Source organism: Schistocerca americana, unplaced genomic scaffold (assembly GCF_021461395.2).
Source record: "Schistocerca americana isolate TAMUIC-IGC-003095 unplaced genomic scaffold, iqSchAmer2.1 HiC_scaffold_944, whole genome shotgun sequence".
In the NCBI taxonomy this organism is placed as follows: Eukaryota; Metazoa; Arthropoda; class Insecta; order Orthoptera; family Acrididae; genus Schistocerca; species Schistocerca americana.
Window position 1 is genome coordinate 2,723 of NW_025726724.1, and position 19,402 is coordinate 22,124.

Below are 19,402 nucleotides of genomic sequence, written 5' to 3' on the forward strand. Positions count from 1 at the left end.
TGTGGAATCAATTTCTTGGAGGTCAAGTCTCTTTTCTTGAATTGGTGTACGTTCGTGACCGTAAATTGCATGTGGCGAAGTTCGGCGGCGAGTTCGTCTTCGGTAATTTCCTCTGGTATATTCTTGAGGACCACTTGGAGTCCTCTGTCTTCAGCTGGTTGGTGGGTGAAGTATGGCATGTTAATGGAGTGAAGGTAGTCCAGTGCAGTTCGTTGGTCTGCCAGCGTTTCGAAGTGGTATTTGATCTGATTATTTTTGTAGATCGCCTTTAGTGGTCCGCTGATCTTCTGTTTTAGTTGGGCGTTTAGTTCCAGGTATTTTCCAGTGTAGTTTATTGTGACTGGTGGTATTCTCGGTTTCGGCGGCGGTGGAGCTGGAGTGTGCTGAGAAGTTGTGTCGTTGGGCTGGAGCTGGTGTTGGTCTGCCGTTGGTTCGTCCTGTTTCTGTAGTGGTGCGTAGTAGTTGGTGGTGGGTACAGCTCGCGATTCTGTTTGCATGCGGGTGTTTTCTTCAGCTTTCCTGCGTTTAGTGCCTTTCCGGCGGCGTCTGACTTCCTGGAATGGTGCGTCAGAGTCGCTGGATTCTTCATGATGGTCCATGGCATGGTGTTGTTCAGTCGGAATTTGAGTCTTCGTTCGGCAGTCGTCAGAAGATGAGTTGTCACTGGTGGTTGGGCCGTCTTGGTCCCGCCGTTTTGCGAGTTCGGTTGCTCGTGCGTCGCGGTCGCGGCGGAGTTGTTCGAGCTTTTCTTGAATCATCGCAGTGCATAAGTCTTCAGGCGTGGGGGCCGGTGGGGTGGGGTGTCGCTGTCGTGCGCCCTGGGTGGTCCTGCTCGCGAGTTCTATCTCAGCCCTGTGCGTCTGTTCTGGCCTAGAGGAACGCGGGCTTGCCACCCGCGGGTGGGGCCCTGGCTCCTCGTCGTCCCCTATTCTATTCATCCTACAAGTGCGGCTAGTCCGCACTATCTCGCCTGCTCTATGTCGGTCCTGTAACACGACAAAATTGCTTAGTACTCGCTAAGAAGCAAGTGAATCGCAGAGTTTTCTAGCTCTCGATAGCGGCGAGTCGCACAAGGCTTCTACACACACTACGATCGCTAAGGGACTCCAACCCTTCCTTGCGAGCTGCAGAGAATCACAAGGCCCAGCCAGTGTCGCGGGCGGGCGCGGACGGCCGAGAGAGCGGCCGCCACTCTGCGCGCCGCCGCGCCGCGCCTCCCGCGCTTGCTACCGCCCAACGTCCGACAGCCTGTGCGGAGCAGCCCCAAACCTGCGCCACAACCGCCCGCGCCTTTCAAACCACCGAGGATGGGGCTACACACAGCCACACCACAGTCGCCAACCAGTCGCCACGGCAGCGCCGCAAACCACGGCCAAACTGCAGCTACCGCGCGCTACAGCCTGGGTCGGCCCGCCGAGAATCGCCGCCCCCGCCCAAATGCCGCCCCCACAGCCCCAGCCGACGACCCGCCACAATGGCCAAACCTTCGGCAAAACTCCCACACCGTCGCCGCGGCAGCCCGGCCAGCGCGGCCGGCGCCACAGCCACACAAGCCGAGGCGTGCGGCGATGACGGCCGTGCAAACGCGCCTCCGCCGCCCCATCGCCTTCCGTCGCCCTCCCGCCGTTTCCCGATCGGCCCGCAGCCGTCGGGCCACATCGCGCGCCGTCCTCCTCCTCTCGCCCGCCAACATTCACAGCCGTTTCTCAACAATTGCCCGCCGCAAACGGACGCCGCCTGCGCAACAGGCGCCGCCGCCCCTCGCCGCTTCCGACCCAACCCCTCGACCGAGGCAAACCGCAATCCGAATCTACAGACCAACCCAATCTGCCGTCAAGCACACACGACAGCCGACCTTACACGTTACGCGTTACACATTACGTTTACACGTCTACGTTAGGTTAGGTTAGGTGGACGTGGGTTAGGTTAAGGGGACTTGGGTTAGGTTAAGCGTCAAACTTAGGTTAAGCATTCAAACACGTCAGGCGTCAGAGGTTAGGTTAGGTTAGGTTAGGTTAGGTTAGGTTACACGTTAGGTTAAGGGGTCAGTGCTAGGTTAAGAAGCGTCAAACGTAGGTTACAAAAGCGTTCAAACGTGAGGCGTGAGCCGGACAGCTTACCTTACGTAGACGTTAGGGGCTCACAGGCTGAGCTCACCTCGCCACACCACACGTTAGGTTCGGTTCGGTTCGCTCGGCTCAGCGTAAAGCGCCGAGGTCAGGGTTACGTTCGTTCACCTTCGGGCGCCACACTTTCGGTTGAAAGGTCGCGACGGGACGACGTCGGCAGGCACGCCGCAAACGAACAAAAACGTACAGACGACGTCGGAAACCGCCGACAGACGGGGGAGCAGCACGACCACGACCACGACCAGACACCGAGCGCGAACGAGACACACGCGAACCACCCCCACCGGCCAAAGGGCACCACACAACAACCCAGAGCACCACGTGTCGACACCAGAGCAACCCGCCGCTCACGCGACATGGCTGGCACCGAAGGGCAACCGCCCGCAACTGCGCTTTCCGCGCCGGCCCGGATGCACGTCGTGCTACAACAACACCACTACCGTACACAGCCGCTGTTCACAACATCACTATCAATGGCGCGCCCGCGGCTCGCCGCCGTCGCAGTCGCAGCCCCAACGCCAGCACTTTTGCACCACCATTCACACGCACCGCAACACAGCTCGCCGACACAGCCGAACAAAACAAACACCACACAACAACAGCAACAACGCCGCCGCCTCTACTTGTGCCGGCGACCCACCCCGCCGATGGCGCACCTCTCGCCAGCCGGCAATCGACACACACGCACCCACCCACCGGGGCCCAGTGCAAAAAAAAAAAAAAAAAAAAACACACAAAAACAAAAAAACCAAACAACACAAACGACACGGGAAGCGCACACCGCCACTTCGCGCGCACGCCACCAACCAGTCGTCGTCTCAAAATAACAAACACAAACAAAATAAACTAACAACTAGGGCAACACAAAACAAAAACGCCTCGCACGAACCGCCCACAAAAAGGACAAGCACACGCACAGCCTCTGCTGACGACCACGACGCAGCGGCACGCTGCTCCTGTCCCGCGCCCCGCGCCCCACTCGATTCACAACTCACGCGACACCGTCAACGACGGGCTCGCTTCCCGCAACCTACCACCTTTCCGCCACGACGCACAGCCCCAGCCCCACCCGACGACGCCCGTGGCAACGACTGCACTTTCACCACCGCCTCCCCCTTCCCCCCCAAAACACACACACACACACACACACAGCCAGCCAAAAACGCACTCGCGACCCACACATGCACGTGCATCGGCACACGCCAACCAGTCAACGTCGACAACCACACGCAAGGCTCGAAACGAAACCGGCGTCCTTCCACGTTGCCATCAAGCTACGCGACACAAGACACAAGGAACCAACACAACAGCCGGCCCCACTAATTCCCACTCTCACGCCGCAAAAAGCACACCGAAACCGCCAAACGCACGCACATTCCCCTTCGCACTGACACCACCGACCGGCTCGCTACCACACACCTCTCGGCAGCCGTTTCACGCCAATTCGCCACACCGCCCACACAGTCGACAAGCGCCCGCCCTGTACGGCACACGCAACGACGCAGCGCAGCAAAGGGCGCCCGCAACACATACCTCTCCGCCGCCCGACGCGCCAACCGCCACACCACACCGCCAGCCACTCGCAAATTGTGCACTGCCACCAGCCACACGTCCAACACGCCGCGCCGCCTCCGGCCACCCGCCAGGGGGCGCTCACGTCCGCGACAACAGCGCGGCCCGCCGGGCCGGGCCGAACCGAACCGAGCCGCCGCTGCTCTGCACTCGGCACGGCCACACCCTGCTGCAGACCGGGCTCGTCCCTCTGTACGCGTCTGCCTGCGCATCAACACAACACGACCTTTTTTTTTTTTTTCCTCTCTACCGCCATCCCTTCTTCTCGCGTTTTACTCGTTGTTGCAGCAGCGGCGCACACCTACACATCCACAGCCCCAGCCGAGCCGGCCTCACCTCAGGGCCCGCCGCCAGCGTCTCCTCCTCGGGCACAGGTGCGGTGCTGTGGCCGCCCATCCAACCGCATTGCTGGCCGTCCAGCCACCAGGCGTTCCCACTGCCGCGAGCCACGCCGCGCACCGACCCTGCTGCAGAAAACGAAGCATAGCCAGAGACCGACCGATACACAAAGCAAGCCGTCGCCTCGCCTCTTGTCCTTCCTGCCTTCCTTCCGCCCCCGCCCTTCTCACACCACCGCCTCTCCACTTTCGCCCCCCCCCCCCTCCTTTTTTTTCTTCTTTCTTTCTTTCTTTGGCCCTCTCTCCTTCCCGCCATGGCGGTTACGGCACCGCCTGCAGCGGCAGATTTTTTGCGCCCACACGCCTACTCCTACCACCATTAACCTTGCCCTGCCCTGCCCATCAACGTCGCAGTCGAACCGACGCTTGCCAACACACTGCCCACGTTCCTTTCTCTTTTCGGCCTACGCCCATTACGCGCCGCCGCCACAGCACCTTCCCTTCCCACAACACACCGACGTCATCACACGCACCCAAAACAGGGGCCACGACCGTGTTCCTCGCCCACTCCCATCCCGCACGGTACGCACATTCCCAACTACTACCGCGCACCCTCCCTTTCCACTCTGTGTGTCTCTGTGTCTGTGTCCTGTCCGCGCGTGACGCCTCTCAACATCCGCCGTCCCCCGTCCCGTTTTCGCCCCCATGCCGTCGTCGCGCCGCCTCCTCCCCGTCCACCGCCGCCCCTGTCCGCCCCGCACCACACCATACACCGCTGCTTGTCCCGGCCGTTGCCACCAAAGGCGCCGACCGCAAACGCGCCACGCCGCAGCCCCCGTGCGTCTCGCGCTCGCTTGCATCTCCGTGCCGACGCTGCCTCTCTTCCCACTCGCACTCGACCTCGACAACACAGTCTTTGGCTCCGCCACTGCGTGTTCCGGTGGTACGCACGCTGCAACACGTATGTATTCATTACCAGAGCGATGGCGAGGCATGACAGCATCTCTGTCTGACCAGAGAGTTCTTTATCGCTGCTAGTCGGCGCTTGGACCGCGCCAGACGACAGTAGTGGCACGCACCGGGTCGCCAGGAACAGTTGTTATATATATTGTAGCGCGAGTCGGGAGAGGTAGTAGTCGGTCGACAGTAGTAGCGGGTGGACGGTTGTACTGAGCGGGCGTCGGCGGCGTGCTCTGCTCGTCTCGCGACTCTGGTCACGGTTCGGGACGATGTATAGTATATTGTGTTATAATCAAGAGGTGGTGTGACGCTGCATTGCGCAAATCTGATAACGTATGTTCATTGTACTTATTTTGTTCAACAACACAAGCCCCACTATTACTTTTTTTCTAAAGTAACTTTTGTCTCTTAACGAAAAACATTCACTTTTTAAAGACTACTTCCTATGGCATTTCCCTCCAAGGAGTGCAATTAATTACCAGCCAGCACTCATTCATTGCACACAGCTGTGTAAGGGGTATCTACAATCGAGGAGCGGATATAAATGCAATTTTTTGTTTCTTTTTGTTTTTTGTTTTGTGTGTGTGTTGTAACCTCCCAGCAATATTTAAAATAATGGACAATGTTATTTACGGATGCTAATGGACATTGCGCTAATTGTAACCTCGCCCACAATGAGAGGTATTGAAAATGGCAACAACAATGTGCAATTCGCAATCTGACTCAAATATAAAGTCTTCACACAACATTTAAAAAAGTCCGTTCAGTGACAAGAAACTTCAATTAAACCGAAATATCGGTCTTTGGCCCTGTGCAAAACAATCGGAATTAAAGTCTTACCTCCGAATAAATGGATGTCACATTTCTGCTCTGGTTGTTGCGCAGCGCTTGGAGGAACTGCATTGCAAATAATAATATTCTCTTTTTTTGTGATTTTAGTGACATTTTTCTTCAAAGAAGTGGAACGAACTCTTTAGTTCAATAAAAGATTAAATGTTTGAAAAATGCTTTTGAAATAAAAATTATTATTGGGGAACTTGTTGGAGCATAATTACAATAAATACAATTTCTCATTATCTAATGATTATATTAATTAACAGTATACCTTATTCACCATCTTGACCAGTGTTGCCGACCGCCTACATCACACAACCGCACTCGGCTGCTACTACTGACCGACCGCTCTGCATGACGACTATTAGCGTACTGCACGCGACGACTACTGACAGAGTACAGCCCTCAACTACACAGACTGACTGACTGACTGAGAACCGCTCGCAACACTCGCGCAGTCCAGCGCAAACTCTCTGGTCACAGATGCTACAATGTCTCGCCATCGCTACTATGTTACATACGTGTTTCAGTGTCTTTTTCATTGGGGTAACGATCTTTGGCTCTTTTTATTCTGAATACAGGGCCAAAGGTCAACGGCTGCTGCCCTTATACAATTTATCAGGTTTCATTATGTCTGTTGCAATGTTACATACGGTTCACTCTTTCATTAATATTATCGTTGGGTTTGTTTTGTAGGGACGTTAACATTCTGGCACATTTTTATTATCATCGGACTCTCTGCTATTTGTGCAGGGAGGTTATACCTGGGTCCATTTCCATTTCCATTTACATTTTAATATTGATAGACTTTTTGTTTTCTTTTTTGTTTCTTGTTGTTTTTCCTTCTTTTTTTTTGTTGTTTTTTTTCTTTTGTTTTGTTTTTCCCGCTCTCACCACCACCGCCGCATCACGCCTTCCGTTTTCTTGGTTTCTTTTCTGTGCTTCAACATCACCGCGCCCCATTTCCACACCACAGCCATCAGCCTCCAAGACGGGCGGGCGCAGTGTGCCATTTCCGGCGCACAAGCACACCCGTACGGTACTCTCCTCGCCCCCACGCCACCAACAACACAGCGACCACGCGGCTTTCAGGCACGGCACGGCACGGCACGGCACCGGCGAAATGCGCCGCCCCCGCCCCCGCCCCTCCGCGCATCCGTCCGTCTCGCCACGTTCACTGACAGCCGCGTCTGCGGCTACACCACGACAACCACAACACAACACCGCTCCCCTCCCTGGCAACTCACATTGTTTTTCTCCTCCTCTTTTGCACAAACCACAACGCCGAGCACAGGCGCAAGCCACCCACACCGCGCCCCTCCCCGTCCCGTCTTTGGCCGCCGCTCCTCGTTTCCTCGTTTGCCCCCTCCCATCTCCCGAAATGCCATGCCAGCAGCGTTACGCATGCCCCTCCCCTGTCCACACAACACTACCGCCTAACGAACAGCCTTTTCCGGGCCACATGCAGGGCACGCCCACCTCCAAACACTGCCAATTCACGGACGCACGCACGCACACACACACACACACACACACACACACACACACACTCACTTTCTCGACACCTTTCTGTACGGAGGGTGCGTCATCTCGACCGTGACAGAGTGACGGCAACTATCGACGATCCATTTCCCCCCACTGGTAAAACATGTCCACTAACACCTACATACATCATTCAAGTACACAGACAATAGCATACACACAATGGGAGGGCACACGAACATGGACGGCACGGCACTGTCATACACTCTTCCTCAGAACCATATCAACAAACGTTACGTACATCCGGGAAAGCGAAAGCGAAAGCGAAAGCAAAGGCAAAGCCCAATGCAGCCGTCAAAGGTAACGTTCACCACGGCAGACACTTGCAGCCGCGCCGCCGTTAAACGCATTTCAGTGCGGCTCCAATACGCCTCCGACACGGGAACGTTCCGTTGCTCTACGAATGCGTTTCTCCCCTTTTTCCCTTCCTCTCTCTTTTGCCCCCCCCTCCTTGCACTCTTGCCTCATTCCTCACGTTCTGCCCAGACATTCGACCGATCAGAGTCAACCTTTCGTTACCGTTCTCAGCGCGACGGTGTACAACAGTATGACGGGTGTGCCCAAGACTTCGGTTCAGTTGCGTGACGCCGGTCTATCGCGCCGATCGACAGTTACTCAGGGGGCGACGGATCGGACCACGTCACCGACACACAAAACACTTTCAAACAAACAAACAAATACATACATACCGGATGGACACAGACAAACACGTGTACAGACATTCGCCAAACAAACGACCGGCGCCGCCGCCGCCGCCGCCGTCTAGCGTGCATCTTGAATGACGACATCGGTGTGCGTGCGTCGTACGCAATCAGTCAGACACGGCTATCAAACATCAGAGTCGAATGGTACATCATCGTGCGTGTCGCCGTACACGTACAGTACAATACAACAACAATGCGTCTTAATGGCACGTTCATTTCAACGTCACTCACACACCTCCACGCTGCAGTTACGTCGCACCATTGTCAAACTCGGCGTACAGCAAAGGGAATAGTGGGCGGCAAAAACAAACCAAACAAAAACATTTCACATTTCACCCTCGCCATGTATGATGTGCAAAAAAACAAACCCGCAAACGGCCGTCGTTACGGTGACACAAAAGTCGCCGATCGCACTGTCCCCCCTCGCAGACGGGTAACACACAAACACACACACACCCCAACAACACCAATGGGTCAAAAACCACGCCAACGAGGCGTGCCACCATTCCACGCCACGGCGACCAACCTCGTGGCCGTACCCCGCGCAACACGCTTTGACGCGCCCCCCCACCCACAATCAAAATGCACACATACATCACAGCCGTCCACACAAACAACAACAACAACAACAATTCCGCCCTTCCCGCAAAAGGCAAGTTGGTGGCCCTGAAAAGGGCCGTTTCGCCGCTCTCGCAACGGAGGAGCCTTCTCCATCCTTCCTTCCATTCCAGAGCCACCTCCTTACTTGGAGCTCGTGTACTTGGTCACCGCCTTCGTGCCCTCGCTCACGGCGTGCTTGGCCAGCTCGCCAGGCAGCAACAGCCGCACAGCGGTCTGGATCTCGCGGGACGTGATGGTCGAGCGCTTGTTGTAGTGCGCCAGGCGAGAAGCCTCGGCCGCAATGCGCTCGAAAATGTCGTTCACGAAGCTGTTCATGATGCTCATCGCCTTCGACGAGATGCCCGTGTCAGGGTGCACCTGCTTCAGCACCTTGTAGATGTAGATGGCATAGCTCTCCTTCCTCTTGCGCTTCTTCTTCTTGTCGCCCTTCGAAATGTTCTTCTGCGCCTTGCCAGCCTTCTTGGCGGCCTTCCCGCTAGTCTTGGGCGGCATCTCCAACCAACGTACGGCAGCAGCAACACCAGTAGCAAGCGCTCCGCTCTAGTCAGCGTCTCCCCACACAGTGGCACCCGCCGCCAGCCGCCGCCGCACCTTTACCAGCTCGCCCTGTTGCGGCCGCCGACCAATGGGGCGCGCGCGCAACCGGCCGCCGCACCCGAGCCCATAAAGCACCCCCACCCCGGCTGCGCCGGCACGCACTCCGCTGCTCGACTCGCTGCCGCTCGCACCGGTCGTTTTCGTTTCCGTTTCGTGTGCACCGTCGCTAGCCCATCGCCATGTCCGGACGCGGAAAGGGAGGCAAAGTCAAGGGCAAGTCAAAGTCCCGCTCAAGCAGGGCTGGGCTCCAGTTCCCGGTCGGCAGAATCCACCGCCTCCTGCGCAAGGGAAACTACGCAGAGCGCGTCGGCGCCGGGGCGCCCGTCTACCTCGCCGCCGTCATGGAGTACCTCGCGGCTGAGGTGCTCGAGCTGGCCGGAAACGCGGCCCGCGACAACAAGAAGACGCGCATCATCCCGCGCCACCTGCAGCTTGCCATCCGCAACGACGAGGAGCTCAACAAGCTCCTGTCGGGCGTCACCATCGCACAGGGTGGTGTCCTGCCCAACATCCAGGCCGTCCTGCTGCCAAAGAAGACCGAGAAGAAGGCCTAAAGGAGGCCAGGCAATCGCAGCGCCGCGTGCTCCCCTGCACGCAACGCGCTTTGCCGGCTCGGCCCACAACAATCGGCCCTTTTCAGGGCCACCACACAAACCTACGTCCAAAGCAAAATTTCAGTCGTCCTCGCCGCACCTTGTTTTGTTTTAACTTTGCACTGTCACAGCACAGCCGCCGCCGGCGCACGTCCGCCATCTTGTCGTCCACACAGCCCGTGTGGCCCAACACACACACACACGCACACATTTTGCACCGTCGCAGTCGCCTTCCAAACCGACAACGGCAGCAATAATGACCATTGTTAAAGGGAGGCGTGTCGACACACCGCCCTCCACTCCCGCGCGCAACGGCCGTCGACACGAACGAAACAGCTGATCCGGCCGCCTATGCCCACACGCCTTGCCTCGGAAACCCCAACGCCGCCGCAAACAAACACACAGAGACAAACCACGCAAGCAAATAATCACCGCCTCTCGCACAACAACACACAGCCCGCCCGCCATCTCCGTCGCGATCGATACAAAGACACACAAACGAAGCAGCTCCACACACAGCCAGCCACATGACACGTTTCCTTTCCTTCTCCCCTCCCAGTCACATCACGTCGCTCAAACGGAAAGAAAGAAACAAACAAACAAACAACACAGCGCGCACACACGCAGCAACAACACAGACTCTTTCGCACTTTTCAACTTCCGAACAGTGTGGTGGCCCTGAAAAGGGCCGTTTTCTAGTCTCTCCCACCCACAAGCACGGCCGCGGGAAGGCCAGCGCCCGCTGCGACGCAGCCTAACCGCCGAAACCGTACAGGGTGCGCCCCTGCCTCTTCAGGGCGTACACCACGTCCATGGCCGTCACAGTCTTGCGCTTGGCGTGCTCAGTGTACGTCACCGCGTCGCGGATCACGTTCTCCAGGAACACCTTCAGCACCCCGCGGGTCTCCTCGTAGATCAGACCAGAGATGCGCTTCACGCCGCCCCTGCGAGCCAGGCGGCGGATGGCGGGCTTCGTGATGCCCTGGATGTTGTCGCGCAACACCTTGCGGTGCCGCTTGGCGCCACCCTTGCCGAGCCCCTTTCCTCCCTTGCCGCGGCCTGTCATCCTTCCTTCCTCGGGCAAAGCAAAACGTGCACAAACAGCAGCTGCAGCGGCTGGCGAGTCGGCTACGGTCTGCGCCCAGCGCGCCCGCCGCCCCCCTATATAGACTCTGGCCCGCCCTCCCCCCACCACGCGCAACCGAGGGCATATAAGCGCAGCACGGAGGCGCGCGGGCCCGTTGTCAAGGCAGCACCGGACGCCGCGCCGCACCTAACCTCCACGCACGCCGCTCCGCTACCGCTACCGCTACCGCCATGGCCCGCACAAAGCAAACGGCCCGCAAGTCCACCGGCGGAAAGGCGCCGCGCAAACAGCTCGCCACCAAGGCGGCGAGGAAGAGCGCGCCCGCCACCGGAGGCGTCAAGAAGCCCCACCGCTACAGGCCGGGCACCGTCGCCCTGCGAGAAATCAGGCGCTACCAGAAGAGCACAGAGCTGCTCATCCGCAAGCTGCCATTCCAGCGCCTAGTGCGCGAGATCGCCCAGGACTTCAAGACCGACCTGCGCTTCCAGAGCTCCGCAGTCATGGCCCTGCAGGAGGCCAGCGAGGCCTACCTCGTCGGCCTCTTCGAAGACACCAACCTGTGCGCAATCCACGCCAAGCGCGTCACCATCATGCCCAAGGACATCCAGCTCGCGCGCCGCATCCGCGGCGAGCGCGCCTAAACCGCGCCGCGGCACCGCACCGCACAAACAAAAACGGCCCTTTTCAGGGCCACTAACATCTCTCCGTCGCGAGCAAACTTTGTCGGTCGCCTGCCTCTCGCCCCGCAACCCAAAAACAAAAACCACCACTTCCCGTCCGTCCGCCACACCCGCTCACTCTGCCTGCCTGCTAGCAGCGCGCAACAATCACACATCATCCCTCCCCGGCGCTCAAAGCGCACAATACCCAACGGCCGACGTCACACCGCACGGGTGGCTGGCCGGCCGCCGCTTTCGTTTCGAAAACAAAAAAAACCCGCACTCCACTCCGACGGCCAACGGCCAGGCAGGCGCGCTCGCTCGCTCTACACGCCACCGAAATCCCCGCCGACTCCTTCCGCATCTCAACGTGCCCCCCCGTTGCAAAACATAACACACACACACACAAAGGAACAAAACAAAGACCAGACACGACTCGACAAGACAGACATCCGAGAAGAACGAACGCAGGCAAGCCAACCAACGTATTCAAACAAAACAACGTGACAGAAAACCAACCGTCGGCCGCCGCCACAAAACAAACACGGCGACAATCAACCACGACAACAACAACAACAACAACACCGCTTACCGCTACCGCCGCCCACACCCGCCACCGACCCCCGCAATCCAACCACCACGGCACGCAAACAGCATCCCCACGGGCATACAGAAACGCCAGACAGACACCCACACCAAACGCAACACGACAATCAAAACCTTCCCCGACGTGCTTTGATGGCCCTGAGAAGGGCCGTTTTGGGCCGCGCGTCTCTTGCGCGCCACTAGACGACGACGGGGGGTGGGGACGACGGAGTCAAGCGCCAAACCCTTCCTTTCCCATCTCTTTCTCCTCTACTCTACTTCTTCTTCTTGGGCGAAGCCTTCGCCTTAGACGGCGTCGTCGCCTTCTTCGGGCGCGGCGCCTTCGGCTTCTTCGTCGGAACCTTGGCGGCCTTCTTCGCCTTCGACGGCGACTTGGCCTTGGCCGGCTTGGCCGCAGCCGCCTTCTTCGCACCCGCGGGAGCGGCCGACGCCGCAGACGCCTTCTTGGCGGCGCCCGCCTTCCGACCGGTCGCCGCCTTCACGCCACCAGCCTTCTTTGCGCCGGCCGCACGGGCGCCCTTCTTCTCCTTGCTGGCCGGAGCGGCGCGCTTCTTCTTGGCACCGCCAGCACGAGCCTTGCCGCCCTCGGCCGCCCCCCCGCCGCCGGCGCCGGCAAGCTTGAACGAGCCGGACGCGCCCTTCCCCTTCGTCTGCACCAGCTCGCCCGCCACGACGGCCGACTTGAGGTACTTCTTGATAAACGGCGCCAGCTTCTCCGCGTCCAGCTTGTAGTGCGCGGCTATGTACTTCTTGATCGCCTGCAGCGACGACCCGCCGCGCTCCTTCAGACTCTTGATGGCGGCCGTCACCATCTCAGAGGTGCGCGGGTGCGCAGGCTTGGCGCGCGGCTTCTTCGCAGACGACGCAGACTTGGCCTTCTTCGTAGTGCCGGTGGCGGCGGGTGCCGCAGCAGTCTCGTTCGTAGCCGCCTGATCTGCCATTTCGACGACGCGCGTAACACACAGCGAGAGCGAGCGGGACGGCAGGCACGCAAGCACAAGAGCAGAGAATCATTTTTTTTTTTTTTTTTTTTTTTTTTTTTTTTTTTTTTTTTTTTTTTTTTTTTTTTTTTTTTTTTTTTTACCTGTGTGGTGTCGTTGCCGAAGTGCTACCGCCTTTGGCGGCTGGACTTCCAAGGGTGAGAGGTAGGTTTGTACATCTTTATTGTTATCTTTTGTAGGACTTTGGGCTCACAGGGGTCCTTTTTGCCCTACATACCTTTGCTTCACTTTTCATTGTGTTGTGAGGGCCCTGGGGACCTTGACTTTATGCCATGGTTCAGGTTGGGTGGATGCGATTCCTTCGAGTTGTCTCGTTGATACCCTTAAGTCGTCTATTTTGTTGATGAGACGCTGGACGTGTAGTTGGATTACTTGATCTATTGTTGAGACCTGCAGTTCATCATGTAAAGATACAATTCGGGACCACCTGGGCGCTTTGAGAATGATTCTTAGACACCGGTTTTGTAGTCGTTGTAGTTTGCGGATGTTGGTGGTGGATGTGATTCCCCACGTAGCGCAGCCATATAGCATCATCGGGAGTATTGTCGCGCGGTAGATGCGTAGCTTCGTAGCTACGTTTAGGTCAGTGCTTGCTAAGAAGGGGTATAGTCCATGGATGGCGCGAATGATTTTGAGGCTTTTGTCGTTGATGTGGGCTGAGAATGAGAGTTTATGGTCCAGGGTGACCCCTAAATATTTCGTCGTGGTGGACCATTCGATGGCGTGGTCATTGATCTGGAGGCGGCGGTGAAGAATCGGTCTCCGTCGAGTGAAAAGTATGGCCTTTGTCTTGAGTGCGTTGATAGTGATTTTATTATCAGTTGCCCACAAAAGGAGGATATCGATCTGGTGTTGCAAGCGGGTGATTGCTGTATCTAATGAACGGCTGCTGGTGAGGAGAGCCGTATCATCAGCGAACTGTGCTAGCATGATGTTCGGCAGTTTGGGCATGTCATTTACGTAGATGGTGAACAGGATGGGAGAGAGTACCGATCCTTGCGGTATACCGTCGGAGAGATGTTTGGTGTCTGAGTGTTGGTCGGCCTGTTGGACGTAAAAACGGCGGTCGGTCAGGAAGCTGTCGATAATCTTGATATAACAGTTGGGGATGTCGGTGGTGTTCCGGAGTTTACTTATGAGCTTCTCTCGCCACACCTTGTCAAATGCTTGTTGAACATCCAGGAAAATGGCTGCTGTGTAGTGGTTTAGATTGATTTGATTTGTGAGGTGTTCCGAGATCCGGAGCAGCTGGATTTCGGCGGAAAGTTTGGGTTGAAAGGCAAATTGGTCTGGTCGAATGACGTCATTTTCCAAGAGGGGCGGCTTGATGCGGGCCAGGATGACACGTTCAAACGTTTTGCCCATCGTGGAAAGGAGACTGATTGGTCGGTGGTGCGCAGGCTGAAGTGGGTCCTTACCCGGTTTCGGGATGGGTATGATCTTGGCCAGTTTCCATTGTGGTGGGAAATGTTCCTTCAGCAGGCATTCGTTGAGTATTCTCGTTAATAGCACTAGTGGTTTCCGTGGGAGATGCTTCAGGTGGTCGTTCGAAATTCCGTCAGGTCCGGGGGCAGATGTGGAGTGTAATTTCCTGAGTATGCGGCGAATTTCTCCTGGAGACGTCAGTTCTGGCCGGTCTCCGCTGGGGTGTTGTCTTATGTGGTGTGCCTCTGCCCGAGTGCGTGCGTCCTCTTCGTCATCGTTGTTAAAGTCAGCAAAATTTAGTCGTGATTGCGTTTCGTAAGTTTCCGCAAAGAGTTCGGCCTTTTGAAGGTTGTCAAATACAAGGTTGGTGCCATCCGTGAGCGCCGTTTTTGGTGTCCTGGGTTTCTTGATATTACGGATGAGTGCCCATTCATCACGCGATAGGTGTTGAATTTGTGACATTCGGTCCTCCCACAGTTCGGCGCGCCATTCCTTGCAACGCCACGTCAGTTCTCTGGATAGTTGGTGCATTTCGCGTCTATATGCTGGGTGGCGAGTTTGTTGCCATTTTTTACGGGCTCGATTTTTCAAGTATTTCAAATCTTGCAGTGCTGGCGGGAGTGGTTCGCGGTATGGAGTCGAGAAGAGTAACTTCGTGGAGGCCTGGTGGGCGGCCTTCTTGATTTTCGAGGTCAGACGAGTTATGGCGTCATCGAGTTGCTCCGGAGTTGCTAATGGCTCCGTGGGGCGCACGTTGTTGTTTAGCCACCTTGCGAAGGATAACCAATCTGTGGAGACTTTTGTTTTCGGTGGCAAAATTGGAAGAGCTCCAGACAGTGTTCCGAGAACAGGTTGGTGGTCAGAAGTCAAGTCATTGACCGTTTTGAGTGACAGGTCGGGATTTACATTTTTGATTATGGCCACGTCTAGGACGTCTGGCTGGTGGCGTGTAATAGTAGGCAGGTAGGTTGGTTCTTCAGGTCCTTGGGTGAAAGCTTGGAGTCGAGTTTCAAGGTCGTAGAGACGGGTGCCTTTGGCGTTTGTCTGCCGCGAGTTCCAGGCTACGTGTTTTGCATTTAGATCCCCACAGAGGAGGACTCTATCGTATCTGTCGAAAATGGAGATGAAGTCTTCGTCCGTGAAGTCCGCGCCAGGGCTCAAGTAGGCTGCGACGAACGTGAGCTTCCCGTGTGTGGTGGTGATCGTGACTGCTGTGGCTTCAAGACTCGTCATGTCAGGCAAGGTTTCGAGGGAGTGAGTGAGGGAAGATCGTAGATAGATTGCTGTACCTCCACCTCGTCGATTTTGGCGGTCAGTGCGGTATCCCACCATGTTGCGAATGTTGAAGGTTTGGGTTGGTCGTAGATGCGTTTCTGACAATAGGAGCACGTCAATTTTGTGATGTTCAACGAAGTCTGTGAGTTCTACTTTTTTCGGCGCGACGCCGTTGGCGTTGAAGAAGCAGAATGTAAGGTTTCTATGGTGATGCCTCTCTTGGTCCATGTTAGTCTGTGAAAAAGGCCATGATTCCTTCCAGTAGAGTGAGTAGTTTAGATGACATATCCGGTGCGTTGTTGAATTTACGAGCTGTGTCTGCTATGATGGCGAAGACGTTTTTGGTTTTTAGAAAGTCGATTATTGGGCCCATGTTAGATATCGCGGCGATGATATCGGACAGTCCGAGAGTGTTGTCCATGGATCGTTGCTGCTGTTGTTGTTGACGAAGATCGTGCAGTCGTTGGCGCGCCGTGTTTTTCTGGCGAGTTGGTTGTTGCTCAGATGGTGTTTGAAATAATGACGATGCTGCCTTCCAGGGTGTTCGGAGAGATGGGAAGTCATTCGGTGTCGCCGCAAACGACGGCTGTGGTGGTTGTTGTGGCTCCTTGGATGGTGTAGGTCGCAGTTGGTAGGCATGTATCGCCTTCTGGAATTCAGGGCAACCACGCCAAGTCCCAGGGTGGCCTTCTTGGCGACAGTTTGCGCAGATGGGTGGTTCTGTTCTTGGCTTGGTGCAATCCTTTGCGTGGTGGTGGCCGCCGCAGCGTACACATCTGACCGGCATCTGACAGTACCGGCCAGTGTGGTTGAATTTGAGGCATTTCTTGCACTGGGCAGGCCCATCTAGCGGTTTGTAGTCTTCCACCTTTACTCTAGTGTGAAAGAGATATTGTATGTCGTAGATGGTGCGACTTTTTTGTCCATGTGGCAGAGATACACAGTAAGCCGACTGTGGAATCAATTTCTTGGAGGTCAAGTCTCTTTTCTTGAATTGGTGTACGTTCGTGACCGTAAATTGCATGTGGCGAAGTTCGGCGGCGAGTTCGTCTTCGGTAATTTCCTCTGGTATATTCTTGAGGACCACTTGGAGTCCTCTGTCTTCAGCTGGTTGGTGGGTGAAGTATGGCATGTTAATGGAGTGAAGGTAGTCCAGTGCAGTTCGTTGGTCTGCCAGCGTTTCGAAGTGGTATTTGATCTGATTATTTTTGTAGATCGCCTTTAGTGGTCCGCTGATCTTCTGTTTTAGTTGGGCGTTTAGTTCCAGGTATTTTCCAGTGTAGTTTATTGTGACTGGTGGTATTCTCGGTTTCGGCGGCGGTGGAGCTGGAGTGTGCTGAGAAGTTGTGTCGTTGGGCTGGAGCTGGTGTTGGTCTGCCGTTGGTTCGTCCTGTTTCTGTAGTGGTGCGTAGTAGTTGGTGGTGGGTACAGCTCGCGATTCTGTTTGCATGCGGGTGTTTTCTTCAGCTTTCCTGCGTTTAGTGCCTTTCCGGCGGCGTCTGACTTCCTGGAATGGTGCGTCAGAGTCGCTGGATTCTTCATGATGGTCCATGGCATGGTGTTGTTCAGTCGGAATTTGAGTCTTCGTTCGGCAGTCGTCAGAAGATGAGTTGTCACTGGTGGTTGGGCCGTCTTGGTCCCGCCGTTTTGCGAGTTCGGTTGCTCGTGCGTCGCGGTCGCGGCGGAGTTGTTCGAGCTTTTCTTGAATCATCGCAGTGCATAAGTCTTCAGGCGTGGGGGCCGGTGGGGTGGGGTGTCGCTGTCGTGCGCCCTGGGTGGTCCTGCTCGCGAGTTCTATCTCAGCCCTGTGCGTCTGTTCTGGCCTAGAGGAACGCGGGCTTGCCACCCGCGGGTGGGGCCCTGGCTCCTCGTCGTCCCCTATTCTATTCATCCTACAAGTGCGGCTAGTCCGCACTATCTCGCCTGCTCTATGTCGGTCCTGTAACACGACAAAATTGCTTAGTACTCGCTAAGAAGCAAGTGAATCGCAGAGTTTTCTAGCTCTCGATAGCGGCGAGTCGCACAAGGCTTCTACACACACTACGATCGCTAAGGGACTCCAACCCTTCCTTGCGAGCTGCAGAGAATCACAAGGCCCAGCCAGTGTCGCGGGCGGGCGCGGACGGCCGAGAGAGCGGCCGCCACTCTGCGCGCCGCCGCGCCGCGCCTCCCGCGCTTGCTACCGCCCAACGTCCGACAGCCTGTGCGGAGCAGCCCCAAACCTGCGCCACAACCGCCCGCGCCTTTCAAACCACCGAGGATGGGGCTACACACAGCCACACCACAGTCGCCAACCAGTCGCCACGGCAGCGCCGCAAACCACGGCCAAACTGCAGCTACCGCGCGCTACAGCCTGGGTCGGCCCGCCGAGAATCGCCGCCCCCGCCCAAATGCCGCCCCCACAGCCCCAGCCGACGACCCGCCACAATGGCCAAACCTTCGGCAAAACTCCCACACCGTCGCCGCGGCAGCCCGGCCAGCGCGGCCGGCGCCACAGCCACACAAGCCGAGGCGTGCGGCGATGACGGCCGTGCAAACGCGCCTCCGCCGCCCCATCGCCTTCCGTCGCCCTCCCGCCGTTTCCCGATCGGCCCGCAGCCGTCGGGCCACATCGCGCGCCGTCCTCCTCCTCTCGCCCGCCAACATTCACAGCCGTTTCTCAACAATTGCCCGCCGCAAACGGACGCCGCCTGCGCAACAGGCGCCGCCGCCCCTCGCCGCTTCCGACCCAACCCCTCGACCGAGGCAAACCGCAATCCGAATCTACAGACCAACCCAATCTGCCGTCAAGCACACACGACAGCCGACCTTACACGTTACGCGTTACACATTACGTTTACACGTCTACGTTAGGTTAGGTTAGGTGGACGTGGGTTAGGTTAAGGGGACTTGGGTTAGGTTAAGCGTCAAACTTAGGTTAAGCATTCAAACACGTCAGGCGTCAGAGGTTAGGTTAGGTTAGGTTAGGTTAGGTTAGGTTACACGTTAGGTTAAGGGGTCAGTGCTAGGTTAAGAAGCGTCAAACGTAGGTTACAAAAGCGTTCAAACGTGAGGCGTGAGCCGGACAGCTTACCTTACGTAGACGTTAGGGGCTCACAGGCTGAGCTCACCTCGCCACACCACACGTTAGGTTCGGTTCGGTTCGCTCGGCTCAGCGTAAAGCGCCGAGGTCAGGGTTACGTTCGTTCACCTTCGGGCGCCACACTTTCGGTTGAAAGGTCGCGACGGGACGACGTCGGCAGGCACGCCGCAAACGAACAAAAACGTACAGACGACGTCGGAAACCGCCGACAGACGGGGGAGCAGCACGACCACGACCACGACCAGACACCGAGCGCGAACGAGACACACGCGAACCACCCCCACCGGCCAAAGGGCACCACACAACAACCCAGAGCACCACGTGTCGACACCAGAGCAACCCGCCGCTCACGCGACATGGCTGGCACCGAAGGGCAA

The 19,402-nt window shown here is 56.8% G+C and overlaps 1 protein-coding gene across 1 annotated transcript; it reads right to left on the bottom strand.

Annotated features, from left to right (window-relative positions):
• Nucleotides 1–341: 341 nt before the first annotated feature.
• On the bottom strand, nt 342–17,834 carry LOC124592614 (serine/arginine repetitive matrix protein 1-like; the record flags this gene model as incomplete). The annotated part of the gene is made up of 2 exons (XM_047131852.1): nt 17,238–17,834; nt 342–986 (listed from the first exon to the last, which is right to left on the bottom strand). Coding segments are annotated over exons 1-2 (1,242 nt in total), but the record flags the coding sequence as incomplete, so codon positions are not given.
• Between the last annotated feature and the right edge of the window lie 1,568 nt (nt 17,835–19,402).